This window comes from Ptychodera flava, chromosome 6 (genome assembly GCF_041260155.1).
Source record: "Ptychodera flava strain L36383 chromosome 6, AS_Pfla_20210202, whole genome shotgun sequence".
Taxonomy (NCBI): Eukaryota; Metazoa; Hemichordata; class Enteropneusta; family Ptychoderidae; genus Ptychodera; species Ptychodera flava.
Genome location: NC_091933.1, coordinates 24,655,679 through 24,672,010, shown reverse-complemented (window position 1 = coordinate 24,672,010; position 16,332 = coordinate 24,655,679). Strand labels below are relative to the sequence as shown.

General features: G+C 35.1%; 1 protein-coding gene across 4 annotated transcripts in view; it reads left to right on the top strand.

The window, feature by feature from the left end:
- The first annotated feature begins 404 nt into the window (after positions 1 to 404).
- Positions 405 to 16,332, top strand: part of LOC139135279 (protein tyrosine phosphatase domain-containing protein 1-like) — a 28,213-nt gene continuing 12,285 nt past the window's right edge. For 2 of the 4 annotated variants that reach the window (XM_070702597.1, XM_070702596.1), the window contains exons 1-4: positions 405 to 513; positions 10,354 to 10,597; positions 13,564 to 13,644; positions 14,537 to 14,655. In XM_070702597.1, coding sequence (XP_070558698.1) covers positions 10,362 to 10,597; positions 13,564 to 13,644; positions 14,537 to 14,655 — 436 coding nt within the window. In that variant the 5' untranslated portion in view covers positions 405 to 513; positions 10,354 to 10,361. Of the gene's footprint in view, positions 514 to 989; positions 1,054 to 10,353; positions 10,598 to 13,563; positions 13,645 to 14,536; positions 14,656 to 16,332 lie in introns of all 4 variants that reach the window. The other 2 variants (XM_070702595.1, XM_070702594.1) reach the window with 2 other exon arrangements.

Sequence of the window (16,332 nt, the reverse complement as noted above, 5' to 3'; positions counted from 1 at the left end):
TCAGATGTTGCATTATTATCATTTTCGATTCCTGCAATTGCTAATCTTTTGATATTGATGTTATTACCAAAGTTGTGGTTTCTGACAAAGAAAGAAATACATTTCTGCCAGATTTCTTTAACATATTTACACTCAAATAAGATGTGTTCCAGTGTTTCTTCTTGGCCACAAATATGGCATTTCCCATCACTTAAATTGAAAGTTTTGGCCAAGCTTCCTGTGACTAGGCCTCGATGGAAAATCTTCCAATTTAAATCATTTACTGAATTGCTGACAATTTCTGTTGAATTAAGACGGCTGAATAGAGTAGCTTTGTACCTGTCAGTAAGACAGTCACTGGGCTTTTAATACACTCGACACTTTTAGGGCGCCCTCTATTGCGGACATGCAGAAGCAAGCGTGTCACATGACCTCTAATGAAATAACATACTTGTGGACAAGTATCGACCGTGTACTCATAGGTCTCTCGCAGAACAGCCAAAACGACGATAGCACGGGCGTCAAACTGACAAGGTAACACATCTACTTCTAACAGATACCTTTTTCGGGTATCAGTCTGTCGCACAACTCTCTGAGATTCTACTCAAAACTCTTGGTATTGCCGAAAGACCCATTTACAGAATAACACGTTGATATATATATGCCGCTGTGTCGTGTACAAATCGAAACCCACTGTTTTTTTAATATCGAAACCAGAACTTAAGCTTACTACTGTCAAGCTGAGGAACACAGCCATAGGTTAAAATTGTCGCTTTTGAAGAAGAGTTGATAATATAGAAAGAACACTAACAACCATCCCGTATCTCTGCCTTTATTATCCTGTTTAAACGTCTTTTATCCAGTTACTAGTTAGTCTATTGTATTGATCAGCACACTGTACGCGTACATCTTGTCTCTTGTTTACCCACCGTACGTGGCTCGTCTCACTCTCGCTCTTTTATCCTATCGATCCCTTTTATTGCTCTCTCTCTCTCTCGTGTGATCGTCAGACCATGCTTACTGTAAGCTACGCTGCCAGTCAGCTCCAGAAATCGATGTCAGAATTTCTACGAGGTAAATAATCATTTCTGCATCCGTCTCATCCACGCATTGTGACATGTTCAGGCGTTGTTTTGGGTTGCCATGGGGACTGCTTGGTCACTGAAATTTGGGTGTTTTTCTTTCCTGGACTGTGGCTTAAGCTTTACCTCATTTCAAGAATGTTTTGTCATTACGGTGTAAATAGGTCATTGCATTCAGTGTTATCCAAAAGTAACCACATAACTGATCCTGTGTACACTCCAGTTATTAGAATGGTAATTTTATAAATAGGTAGAGCAGTTGACGTTATATTTGCATTGTACTATTTACAGCATGTCTGTCTTAAACACCCTCTGAGTCATGGCTTTGCATGCTAACAATTACAACCAGACAGTAAAAACAACAATAATTTATTAACAAACAAGAGGCTTCCTCCTTAGTGTACTTTATCAGGTAAATCCAACACTAAAACCTCTCATTTTATGTTACATACGTATTGAAAAAACCTAAAAACCAACTACAACAACACACTATAGTTGTTATGCGGTTGAAATCTTTCTATTTTCTGTGCAAGGGTCAGTGAGTTACTCACCCAGATTTGACATTAGGCTATTTGATGGGTGCAGAATGAAATAATATTCTGTAACTTGGTGAACTGTGGTATGTAACACTTAAAATAGTATACAGGATATTCTTGGGCCAGGGCTTAGATTACCCGACCTGACAACACATACTGTAATGTGTTGTTTGTGTTCAGAGGGTGCGTGTACCTGTATATAACATTGTCAATGTTCGTAACTACTGGTAGCACCACAGTCAACAACATATGTACGATGTGTCCCCTTAATTTCTGATATCTTTTTATTCGTATAGTTTTTTGACAATCAATCCATCAGGGCAAGAATTAGTGATTAGTGATTTGGATAAAAAAGGATAAGTTTTGCTAAATTTTTGTGTCCAAACTTTTGCAATAATGTGCAGTTTTTAACAGTATAGTAAGATATATAAGGTATAACAGTATTCAGTGCCATCAATACCGGTACACCGACTTTTGTAGAAAGCCATAGTTCCTTCTGTGTTTTCCACATATTATGATAGTATGATCAAATGCCTACTGTAAATACTGTGCTATTCCTTGGATATGACATGTAACTTCATCATTTCAAGATAGGTCATGCAATTGACATTTGCGGCAGTAAATTTATTAATTAATTGGTAGATAGGGTATATTTTCTAAAAGAGGAAGTTGCAAAGGACTCACAAACTCTAATATGTTTTCATAGATGACCGTAATTACTTTATCTATTTTTTGCATATTTTCTAGTTGATGTCACATTAACATATTCAATTTCTTTTGAATCAATTATTCATTTTTTCAATTTGGAGGAAATGGACGTAAGCTAATTATGGAAAGATACCAGCTGACAAAACATTACCAAAATGTGCATAGTATTAAGCTACATATACATTGCACATGTCAGTTGAATTGATGGTTAACCAACTGCATCAAAATATTGTTATTGATTTAACAAACAGCGTTAAATTCGTAAAGGACTGAAGAGTCCTAAAATGAGTTAGTCTTTTATGCAAGTCTATTTTGCTACAATTCTCAGTTTGCAGTATACACATATTGACTGGCTATGAGGGCAACAGCATACGTCTGTACCCCGAGGGACTGTGAGTCACCCCCAAAAACAGACTGTTTCCCGAGGCCGTAGGCCGAGGGAAACAATCTGTTTTTGGGGGTGACTCACAGGCCCGAGGGGTTAAAGACGTATGCTGTTGCCCTCATGCCAGTCAATATGTGTTTTGTAACACACCTCATCCGTAGCCATGCATAAGAACGTACTATACACAACACTTGTCGCATGTAGGTCTATGATGTAATATGTTTGAGTGGTTCAGTGAGAAAAAGTTTTTCCTAAAAAGATCGCAATACTTCTGCAAAACGTTCAATTCACCTTTGATTATAGTTTTCGTCCGTTTCGAGTCCTTGTTGGAAACCAAAGCATTCAATTCTTCTTCAGAAAGTAGGATAAACCAAAAAAATTCTGGATTATAGTTTCGATTGGCTGCAGACGACATCTTTGTTTACATTCCGGTCCGCGTTCGCGTCAAATATCGTTTTTGACGTCAGCGGGCATCATTTTTCGGAACTGATGCCTGGCAGGCAACAGTTCCAACAAATGATGCCTGATGACGTCGTTTACGTGGATCAGCACAAAAAGAACGCATCCCACGTGACTATCAATTGGCGAATTAGAATACAGACTGCGGATGAGGTGTGTTACAATTTAGGATGTTCAAACCATGCCAGAGTTGTGTTTTCGTTGCAGGCTGATGTTGACCCCCATTGTTCACTAGCCATTTGTCCAAGATGAGCCATTCATACCCTACTTTGTTTCATGGAATATTTCACAGTCAGATGATATTGCGCGAACGTATTCTGGCACTGAAGATGAGCCGCTCATCTTCAGTGCCAGAAATACAATGTACTTGATTATTTGTTATTAATACCAGGTAATGGGGGGCGTTACAGTAAACTTTGGCAATATCATCAAGCTATGACGTACATTGATGTTCTTCTAACATGTTATACATGGTCGGTCCTCAAGATGATATGAAATGTAATTACTCGACAAATACCATCCCCAATGTCTGTATAATGGCATTTTTCCTGTTGTGTGTGCCATGTGAGGCTGTAGGAAACTTGAAGTCAGACAAATTGTAAATATCAACCAAAAATTATTAATTCCTTGCGGTATAAAAGTTATTTACAAATTTATCATGAGATGCAACATACTGGTATAAAACTCAGAGTAGGACAAGGAACACCCTAGGCCAGTACTCTGGAAAGTTGTGAACAATTTATCCAGCTTTATGGAATGCCCGTGGTGATGTGTTTTTTCAACCAGATAGGACATTTCTTCAGTCACTTAGGGAGATTATAATGGTAATTGTCAATTTTGTACAATTGTTTTCTTTTCAAGAAATAGATAGACAACACAGAGTACATGAGTACCAAGACGTCTGAAAACAATGGTTCACCTCTAAACTAAACAAAAGTTTACCTTTACAATAAATAATAGTTGCCCATAGACCTAGGTCTATGGTTTGCCCTTACAATACTCTCATGCCACTCATACTGTTCAGATAGAAACAGAGAAAGGGTTCTATATTTGTCTTCGAGTTATCAGTTTAGAGTTTGACTTGCATTTCATTTCTCATACCATCTTTTGGATCAGTTGTACATGTATTTTATTTTCTCAATTTTCACAAGATCACCATTGCACAAATGGACCTCACATCTTTTGAAGGCCATCCGTGGTTACTGTACATGTATGCGTGACTAATTTACAGCCTGAGATGAGATTCCCATCTCAGTTGCCATGGCAATGATGAATTAGAGTCATAAGATTTGATTGATAGAGACGTTTCATGTAAATTGAGAATTTTCCTACCACACATAGAGATCTGAGCACAGTCTTTTCATCATACAAAGTAACTCCAATATGATTTGAATTTCAGTGTGAATATATAGCTCCAGTATATCCCCTTGTTACGGACACTTCGAAATGGGTAACTATTGATGAAATTTGTGTACATGCGTAACGTTTATCATTTACAATAGCCTCCAGAGCAAATTAGCACATGATTACATTAATGAATAAATCAAATAATGAAAATAAAATGGTTTATATGAGTTCACATCAAACTGATAGATAAAATGGACAGATATATGTGCAATATAAAACTACTGAAAATGAAATGTATCATAAACTGATGCAAATCAGGACATTGGATTCGAATATACAGTATGTGGGACACTCTGTTTCATCATTATATTTTTCAACTTTTATCCGGTTTTCCTGTCAGGACTGCCATACATGTTAGAAAGGATCATACCTTCAAGTAGTTTTCACTATTCCTTTGGCGACAGTGACCAGTGTTGCCTTACCTGTACGTCAGCACCAGTAATAGAGTTTAACTTCTGTTGTTATCTCTGCAGAATTATTTTTCAAGATAAATTTATGACTCCATTACATGGTACAAGCATCCATTTTCTTGTTTACCTCATAAATCTTTTAGGCCATATGAAGTTACAGGTTTGTTTCTAATCTTAGATCTCTGACTAATATGATGTGCATTTTTTTGTTGTATTTTCATATTTTTAGCTCATAAAGATAGAACCACTACCATGATAACAAATTGTCCTCATGCAGCGGTAATTCTGACGTACAGCAAGGTGATAACAGTTTAAAATTTGCTGTTCAGAACTAACTATGTAGTGTATACATGTGATCCTATGGACAGTACAATTTTCTACCATGTGATTGTGTTGCACACTGTTATTTTTCCATCTTTAATTTTGAAGAGATGGTTGAAAAAAAGGCTAGACTGGCGTGTGCCAGGGTGAGAAACAAAACCTTTTCTTGTTTTGGCCATATCCATATCATATTATGTGATCAAAACACCTCTTGGTTAAGAACTGGTTGTTAGCATTAGTGTGAACATGAATGACAATCGATAAGATGTATGCTTTTTTGAGAAAGTTCAGAAGAAATGACCTCTCGGTTAGGCAAATTGCTGAGTCAGCAATTTACCCAACACTCTTTCTGGTGACTCCATACCCTTTCTTGGTTAAACCGATATACGAAACTTTCTGTTTTGTTGTTCTGGCAGAAAATTTACAACATGATTTCTTCAGTATCAAGAAAAAATTGAGCTTTTGTTCAATAATTTCTGGTTTAAAAACTCAACCTTTCAGTAATCTGTAACGTGTCAATTAAGTTCAACAAATCCACAAATTCATGCTATTTATTTTAACCCTTTGAGTGCCAAAGGCAATTTTTGTCGCCAATATCAAAATATACACCAGTCAATTTTTTTCTAACTTTTGCTAAAATTTTGATAAAAATCTGAAGCCAATAAAATGTGATGTTCATTTGATGCAAAATAGTCAAAAAAATTACAGAAAAATTCACAAAATTGGTAAAATGTTGCACACTATAGTTTAATGGGAATAATTGCAGCGCTCAAAGGGTTAATACCAGGAATTGTGATATCAGCCATCTTGTACATGGAGATGTTGCTTGTTTGTTTGTTTGTTCATACAGGCATGAATTGCAAGGAAGGAAACGGGCACTGTAAACATGTAACAAAATGTTTATTTTTTCATTTTTCATCATGTAATACTATTATGTCTATGTTTGTGATGTAGTCATAGAGACATTAGTCATAGTCAGTACACATCTATCTCTCAGCTGACACCATTGAATCCCAGTCGGAAAGCAGGGATATTACTGCCAGCCCACTCATGTTGATCTTTTAATTGACGTCACATAATTGGAAATCGACAGTGATGAACAACAACCTGTGATAAATTCTTGGGTCGTTGACTCTGTACAACACTTTACGTATTGGACATACGATAAAGACTACAAGTTTTTGATCCAGTATCTATTGTTGTGTTTGTTTTTGGCTTTTTATTTCACATTTCTCTTTCTCTGTGTAATTCTCTGTAACTCTGTGAGTATGCCTGCCCTGTATGTACCCCAATCCCTCCCTTTAAAAATAGAAAAAAATTGTCCATTACATATAAATAATGTTATTTGTTAGTTTTGGACAAGCTGTTCATGATGTCAAATGAAAGAATTCTAAACAGCACTCTATCAATGTCCTCATTCAGCTCAGAGAAACAATCATGTGAAAATCAAATTCCTGTATGTAACAAAGTACTTATCAGTATATTATTATTACCCTCTTGTACATGTACATACAAGTACTATGGTTCTGACCCAGAGAGGAACAAGCTTGAAAAAAAGTTTAGGATGTCCACTGCTTTGGCTGGGTGGATTGTGCCCTTCAGTACAAGGATTACTGGACATGTGGCACAAAATGATCTACCTGTATTTGCCAGTTTGTCTGAATAGGGCAATTGAAGGAGATGTCAGTGACTTAACGTCATTTTTTTGCTAACGAGCAAGTCCATTATTTGGCAAACTCTGCCCAGTCTGAGCTGGTCTGCTTCCAGGATCTGTTGATGAGTACATGTTGATTGGAGTTTGGTGCTTTTATAATAATATGCCTGTAGATCATTCACACTGCCAATGTCAAACAGATGGTGCTATGCACTCAAAGTGATTCCAGCACAAATGATCCTTACGTCATTCACCGCCCCTGTACATACATTGCACATGTAGTATATATAATACCCAGGATAGGATATGACTTCAAATAGCTATTAGGACGCAAGACGTCGCTTAGCACACATGCAAACGTATTGCTGTTTGTTGCATACATGCATCATCAGCTATGATTCAATGATTGATATGACTGAGTTAAGTTGAGATATCATCTGATCACTCAAATCTTGGAAACATTTGCCAAATGATACAGCTGATGTAAAACAAGACTTTTTGAAACAACACAAAACAAAACAAATTTACTTTGTGATATTGTCATTTATATGTGGCAATTATCCATGTGGTTTAATAGCATAACTCAAAACATTTGACATTTCCATTCTCCTTGATGACAGCAATAAATCAGTGAGCAAATTTCCTTTTGTGAGCTAGCTTTCAACATTCAAAGGAATTCAAAGGTTTACTATTCCAAAACATGGATCAGAACACATGTACCATACAACAGCTGGTATAGATCTGAGTAGCCTAATTGTCTGTGTCTCTGATATCCAGGGCCTTGCACTGTCTGTTGACTACGTGCACATACTGTGCCTTCAACATGTCAGTTCATTCTCCCTCGTTATAGTTGTCCCACATATACATGAGATATGTCACTGTGGGACAGAAATTTGATGAAGAGTGCAGCAAATAGGTTGTTAGGATTTTGATTGTACAGTTCAAATTGCATATCAATTTGACCCATGTCACAATTATGTCCGTAAATTAGCTTTACTGAAATTACAACACAAAATTAATTTTTTGATTTGGATGAAATCAATATTAAAAATTTTGTAATGGATATCAGCTGTTTTCTGCACAGCAAGAATTGATGGTAAAAAAAACTCTTTATCAATATATCATATGCAAATATATCTCTTAGTCTTGCAAATATGCCGATACATATGGTACACTGTACTTCATGGGCTATTGACAGAGCACTTACTACGTGTATATATATATGTGGTCTTGAAATCAGACCTTAGAAAGTCTAGATTTTAATTTACATCTCAGAATTTCATGGCAGGATTTATGTGTGTTTTGAAATGAGGACTCCAATATCATCTTTCTTCTATGTATATAAAAGTATACAATTGCCACAGTAGAATTTTGTCTTTTCAAATATTGCTGAGCTGCCAAGTGTAAATTGAACAAGAACTAGAGAATAATGGAAAGTCTCTCTTCATTCTGTACAGATCAACTGCAGTGTTATTTATTTTCCATACAAATGAGCGACTTTTGAGACAGATCACTGTTACAGCTTTTCGAATGCTAGACATTGCTGTCATGAGAAACAGAATTCATAATAAAATAACACCATATTCATTAGGATTCACAAGACTAATATAATGAATAAAAAGTTCAACATTCTGTGATCCGTACTTTTGAGTAATTTCCCTTGGGAGCATGACAAAATGTAACACACAAAATTTATACATACACATGCATATATAAAGGTGTATGTATGAATATATCTTGTATATAATTATATGTGTATTAAATATATGAAATGTAGAATACAAAGAACAATTTTGTTTTTCTTTGTTCATTTTGATATCTTTATTGGATGGAAGTATATCAGAACAGATGAAAGAGTGATAATTTCATCTGCTAAATTTTCTAAAATGTATCAGTATCTCATGAGTCAATACATTTGAATATTAGCAATAGAGCAGTTCTTCTTCATGTACAGTGGAGTAATTTGCTTATAAGGAGCATATATGCTTTGACTTGTATTATATACAAGTGCTGTGATTGGTTCAATATTCCCACAGCACTGTTGTCTTATGACACGATGTACTTATCAAGAAGTATCATCTTTAGGTCCGGACATTAGTCACAAAAATTTATGTCACCCAACCCTGGAGATACATGTACCATACCATGATAATGGTAATGTAGAGCAATTTGAAGCTTGAAAAGTTTGTCACAATAATTAATCTAAATAATCTACCATAATTAAAATTTATGGAAAGTTTATTCCTTGTACATTATTGCAAAAAATTATCAGAGTCAACAAATTTGAGCCTCACGTAAAATGTGCCTGCACAATTAAGTGCATCTGCGATGTTCACCGGTGAAATTTCACGCTATCGGTGCTGGTAATGTGCAGCACAACAAGTAAGCATACAACTGCTTTGTAAAATGTCATATTCCAATCTGTCTGAGGCTTAGACATGTTGTAGAATGATATTTGTTGTACATATAAACATGAAATTGTAATGGCTGCTGTGATCTTTCTATTGAATTTTTGTAGAAAACCTACATGTGCCAATTATTTGAGGAAAGAATTTACCAGCATTCAGAAACATACATGTGGATATGTATGGCTCGCCATAAAGGCACTTACTAGACATCAGTCTTTCTTCAGTCTTCCCATTGTGCATTACCAACACTTATACTCACTTTGATCTACTACTTTTCTTGAATGCATTCATGATCATTGGTCAAGTGTGGTTATGCATCTATCATATTTGACCTCTCTCTCATAGAAACCACATCAATGCATCAAAGATAAATATGTGTTGCTATGGCAATGGCGCATGTATTTCATGTCTATGTAAACAGCTCGACTTCAAAATAAATGTCAACCTTCAAGACGAATATTGCTAAGATAATCACAATATATTTAGTTTCATTCATAAAATAATGGTTTTTTTTGTTCTACTCCCCAAATCATGTTGAAATGCATAGTGTTCAACTTTTGTCAACACAACCTGTATATGTGTTTGTGTAATCATACACAGTAGAGGGTCTCCCCTCTACAATTGTACTGTCTATGATGTAATGTGAAATGGTTATGTTGATAGCTGAATTTTAGGCCTTCCGAAGATTAACTTGTCGACAAAAACATTATATTATGTTTTGTACTTAGTTGAAAATACAGAAAGGAGACAAAGAAGAAAATTTTACTTGATATGTTGAACAAAAATTATGAAAATATTATCAAAAGTAATAGCTATGTCTTGTCCCTCTGAGAAACAACAATAATATGGAAAAGTCAAGATTGCCTATATCTCTATGCCTTCAACTCTTGTCTTGATTTCACCATAGACTATAGGGCCTATGATTTCACATCAATCATTCATTTTCAGACATTGTTGAATCTGTTATTATTTCTAACATTTTTAATTCTGTTTGTTTTGCTCAGACCATGCTATGGCTAGTACACCTAGAGGGGAGATCAAGTGGACGTCCAGTGCAGGGGAACACATAGGCAGTACGAACAAACCAACCGCTAAATATGGCGTGCTGTCGGACGGCTTGCGACAGATCACGCCGGGATCCTGGCAGTGTTCTATGTTCTGTGGCGGCAGAAACTGTAAATACTGCAATCCAAGCAAAGGAAACTGGCCCCCTGAGAGGATGGTTGTTAAAGGCCTCTTCTCTGAGTGGTGAGTCTACGTAATGATATCTGATGAAACCACTTGTTAGAGTGACCGTTGTCTGGAGTGTTCCGACACCACCATGCAACTTCTAATTTCATTTCATTGATTTATTGCACACATCACTGTGATACTAAAACACCTAATGCATGACATTTTAGTATTTGTTTATGCCGTGACTTAAGGTGGTTGGAAAGGCTAGAGCGTCAGTTATAAATTTCAACAAAACTATTAAAATATAAAAGTAGTCAACATTCTCTGTGGAATAAAAAAAACTAGACATTTGGGCACAAAGGCATTGCAGAGTTATAGCCTGTTAAAACTTCTGAAAAACTGACCAAATAAGAAGAAGTTGGGGAGTCCTTAGTGTATTAACTATGGTAGAGGTCCCCTAGCTTTTAATAAAATGTTTGAAAAGGGAAAGTCATTATTTGCTATTTTTCAGGAAAGTTTGACAAGGCGGTGCTGGCATTCAGAGTGAGTGACTGCTATTGTAAATGCATTTTTAGATTCTTTGAGTGTCAAAGAGGTGTCAAAAGTGAGATTAACCAAAAAAACTGCTCTATGACTTCAAACGAGGGGTGCATATATGGCTTGTTTTCAACATTTTTGACAGAATAACAGTTTTCCTACGTAATTGTATACCAATTTAATCCAACTTTGAAATGAGATATGGACATGGAATTTTTACAGCCTATTAACAAGGTTACAGATAAGATTTGTATTGCACAATTTTCCTGTCTTTGAAGTACTTTTTGAAAAATCACATTTTGAAATTTGAAAGAATTTTTAATAATTTTTTGATATATAAACCTATGTAAAATCATAAAAACAAATTTTATTTACAAATCCTGCCGTACAAATCTTACAATAAATAGTGTCAACATATTTATAACTAATTTGGTAATATTAATACTATCCAATTATTATTAAATTAAAATATGTAAAAAAAATATGAAAAACTAAATTTTAATATTTACTGGTGTCATATTTCAAAATCATGGCTGCAAATATACAATTTTTATATTCTTCGGAGAAAGTAATAACAAAGAGACTTATCCTGAAAATTTGAACTAAATATCTTGATTCTAACACTTGAAACTTGACATTAACTCTGAGAAAAGAATTGGTGCAAAAATAGCCTTTCCAACCACCTTAAAGGTATACTGTCACCTGTTCAAATTTTGCCATAGTTACCATGGAAAGAGAGAATCTAACCAATCACAGATTTTAAAGGTATACAGTCACCTGTAATTTAAATATGCCCATATATGGTCAAAGGAGCTTTCCTGGGCGTTCCTTTGTATTCAAAATGCCCATTTAAGGGCGCTGTTTTTAAAAAGTGGCCACCCGCTTAAAATCTGTGATTGGTTAGATTTTCTCTTCCTATGGTAATTGTGGCAAAATTGGAACAGGTGACAGTATACCTTTAAGTGTAGTTGTTAGTAGTGTTTAAGTATGCAAACCATAGGGACCTCAGATCATGCACTATATTAAACCTAAAAAAAACGCTTTGCCCATTCTCTTCTCAAAGAACTCTAACTACTTCTTATAATCAAGGATAGAGGTCAAGGGTTGCCATCTGTATACGCTTTCAGTTACGCATATGACATATCTGAAATCTGTTAAGAAATTGTGGAAAATTCGTAGCATCAGCCTTGCACGTATACCATTAACTGGTAATGTGTAAAATATTCTTGCATCGAAAAACACAACATTTTTGAGTCATAGGCGTGTCAATTCAGCTCAGAAGGCATGCTGGTACAAAATAAATTTTTGGATTCGCGAAGCAAAGTACCTGAAACTTACCTGTAGATGTATTTGCAATTCAAAATGGAATTCATTGGCCGAGTCAACTCCCAAGAAAATTGAATTACTTATGCTCTTTAAAATGAAAGATTAAGCTTCCTGGTTTCCTTATTGTTTTGAAAATAATCCCTGGAAGCTGTCATTAAAAATGTGAAAGATTTAAAAGAGATTTTAAGTTTTCTGTGATTTGTCCCAGAGGTGCACTTTACCACCAAAAGAAGATTTACAATTTATCAGCCAATTTTTCCAGTACATGCATTATCAGCCTCCAGACGCACTTAACAAAGGCATCAATAATTTTCTACCTACAGACAAAAATGATCACTAATGCATTGCTGTCAAAGATTTGAGAGATTTAAAATGCTGTGAAGGATTTTAGGGTGAATTATTGTAATTGAGATGCCATCAATCCTTGAAAACACTGATGCACGTGAAAGCTGATTTTTTCATCTTTTTGGATTGGTAGGTGGAGATGAGGGGGAGAGGTCAAACAGTTTCTATATTCCACACATCAAAATCACAAACAGATGCTCATCAAACCAAAAACTAGAAGTCATCACAGCAAACGTGAAAATTAAATCAGTGATAAATGCCTCTGAGGAATTAACCCACATGCAATAATCTGTCTGTGCGTCTTTGTATTTCTCTCATATAAAATTGACCCAGTATCTAAATCATAGCCAGAAAGAATAATCACCTTTATACGATATATATGATGGATATCAGTGTAGCTGTGTTTAAATGAATTTCACAACAAGAAAGAATACCGTAATCATCTTTATGTGATGGATATCAGTGTAGCTGCTTTGAAGTGAATTTCACAACAAGAAAGAATACCGTAATCATCTTTATGTGATCAGAGTAGCTACTTTGAAATAAATTTCACAACAAGCATTTTGTTTGGAGGAAGCAGTGAGTCAGTGAGTCAGATGAAGGAGTTACATTTCACCCACATCCTTTTTACATACAACGATCCACAAAACCTAAATGTACGTCTTATCATGCAACATGTGTTTTGTTTGTATGTCTTTTGTACACATAGTATACAGTGTATGATATTTTCACTTACTTTGTCATTGCTGCAAAGGCAGTGGCTGATCTTGGAGTATTTTACAGTCCTAATTGCAAACACTGTCTCTGATGTTCTCTGGTCTCTTTCCATGCAGGATTACTGACGACATCATTGCCATATCTCGACCATCAACGGATATTGTCGACAAGTTTGACATCATAGGACAGTTTAAAAAGTAAGCAGACGTCTCACAAATCATAGGTGTACATCTTGCATGTACTACATTATACCTCATAACTTGTCCTGTGTATTCACATTTTCGTGTGCTAAGGGATCAACCAGTAATGTAACTATGCAGTGAGTGATTCAACATTGTTGTAACAATATGCTCTCTTACCGCCTGCCTGTCATAATACCTGTCACTAAAATTGAAGAAAAATTATTCTGCTCAATACCACATCTTTGCAGCTTTGGTCTATATTACAAATAAATTTTTGTCAAGGGCTTTTAAATGTAAACCCCCAATAAAAATTGACCTTTTACCATTTTGACTTTACATGAGTCCAAAATTCCAACCAATTGGTGTGCATCATGTAATGTTTGTTTCTCAGTACTGTACCTTGTACCAACGTACCTCCATATGCATGATGAGCAGCAGTAAACAAAGAGTGTAGTTTTCATGTTGCCATTAACATAAAAGAGATTGCCATCAGCAATTTCAAAATGTACAGCCTGGTTTTTGTTAATTTCAGAATGATAGATCATATATGGGTAGGTTTCAATAGTCTGTGTGGTTACTTTAAGTTGATTGGTTTTATTACTCTTTTGTTTGCATTCAATAATTAAAAGGAACAGGTCAGCCAGGCTTTGTTTCTATGGCTTGTCAAAAGAGGTAGCTTGGCTTAATTTAGAAATTAAACACAAAAACCCAACTGAAGAAACATAATAGGCCTTGGTAATGGTATATTTGAGTCCAGCATGATCCAGTTATGTTCCCACAAGTCTAGTGTTGTGTTTTTAATCATTCATTGTACTGCTGGCAATATATGTCACATGAATTCATCAAACGAATAAAGAAAACAAAATTAATATTAATTCAATGTTTGCGTATTTTTTTATTTCCACAGATTGGGAATAACATCGATAGTTAATTTACAGAGACCAGGGGAGCACAGCAGTTGTGGCAACACTCTTGAAGAGGAGAGTGGGTTTTCTTATTTACCGCAAACATTCATGGACAATGATGGTAAGTCACTGTGTCTTCCCCCCCGTGTCGCACAAGGTTTCACAAAAACTGCTGTCATGTGAATTTCATAATCAAAATAGACATATTTTTAATACCTGACCATTCAGCAAAATCTTGAACATACATTTTATCTCTAATGCTGAAGAATTTAAATTTAGAAATTTGATTTAGCGTTTATCAAGTCGACATGTAAAAGAATACATCCATATTTCTATCTACTCCAATGCCAGTTTTTACATGTGGATAAAATTGAACTTGTAACTTTGATTTTACAACTAACACTGTTAAGACTTGCAAACTTTTACACAAACTCCATCTGTGTAGCTCTGACTACACATACATGTACATAAATCATGAACTAACTGTATTGGAGCTACTGTTGATTGATTTGACAATGTGAAATATTTTCTTCCCAATACTTCCTCAAATGGTCATTTGTATATGGACTTCAGGTTGCTTTTCATGTTGCCAAAAGTATTTTATTTTATGAACTTCCTGCTTATACTTTTTGAGGACATTATGGGCATGTTTGGACCAGTGTGTTCAAAACCATGGTTACAGGGTGATGTGCTGTAAAAACCCTATCAAATCGACCAGAAAAAATAATTACAATTTTAAAGTGTTGAATTATTAGAAAATAAACAAAGCCAAAATAATTTTAGTGGTCGAATTATTAGGGATTTCAACTTTTTAAACAGTTCATAAGTGATATGCTTAATTATCTTGGATGATTGAAACATATAAAGGTGACTTTCCTGAAGTTCCGACACAGACATTCTATTCTGTACATTGTATTGTTCTGTGTATTTTATTAAAAATAAAATGTTTAAAACACCTTGTCCTTATTGGTTGGTCGAATTATTAGAGATTGAGAAGGTCCCAATTTCTATCTGTGGTCACATTGATAAGGGTAAAAAAAAAATTACTTTTTGAGAAAAAAAAATAGGGTGGTCGAATTAATAAAGTGGTCGAATCAATAGGGTTTTACGGTAAATTTTACAGCAAGAAACACAATTAGATGCCATACTTGAAGGAATGACACACAATAAAAGAGTATGGAACATTATGAAAGATTTGTAAATGAATAAAGAGATAAATAATTGATAGCAAATGAATAAATCAATGATGAATTTTTTTTTCAGCCTTTTTTATTCAGCCAGGGATATTGAATAGCCCATTTTGATGATTAGCCTCAGGACTGATAAATATCAGCTAGTTGCCCTGAAACATTGTATGTCTAATTTATCAGAAAACATGGATCTAGGAGACAAAACTCTGCATAGTTTTCTGTAGATGCACCTACGGTATTGGATTGCTGCTATCTTAAGGCGAATGCAAAAATTGTCTATGAGCAGCTTTGTTATCAAGATGGTAATCACATCAATAATTTATGAAAACAGTTCAATTTTTCATTTTTTGGTGGGTCAGCTTCAGGTCAAAATTAATATTCAGTCATTGTTCAGGATATCTGCCAAAAATGCTCGTAAATTTGATATGTCCATTGTCAACAAATACAGGATTGGAGAGCACCAAGGACCACATATTTTTCAAGAGTCAAAAGAAAAAGCATCTCATAAAAAAGAGTTAAAACGGTACCTTAGTACAGATATGAAACAGCAAACCAGATTTTCAGGATAGAAAACAGATATTCAGAGTAACAACACTGGTAGAGGAACA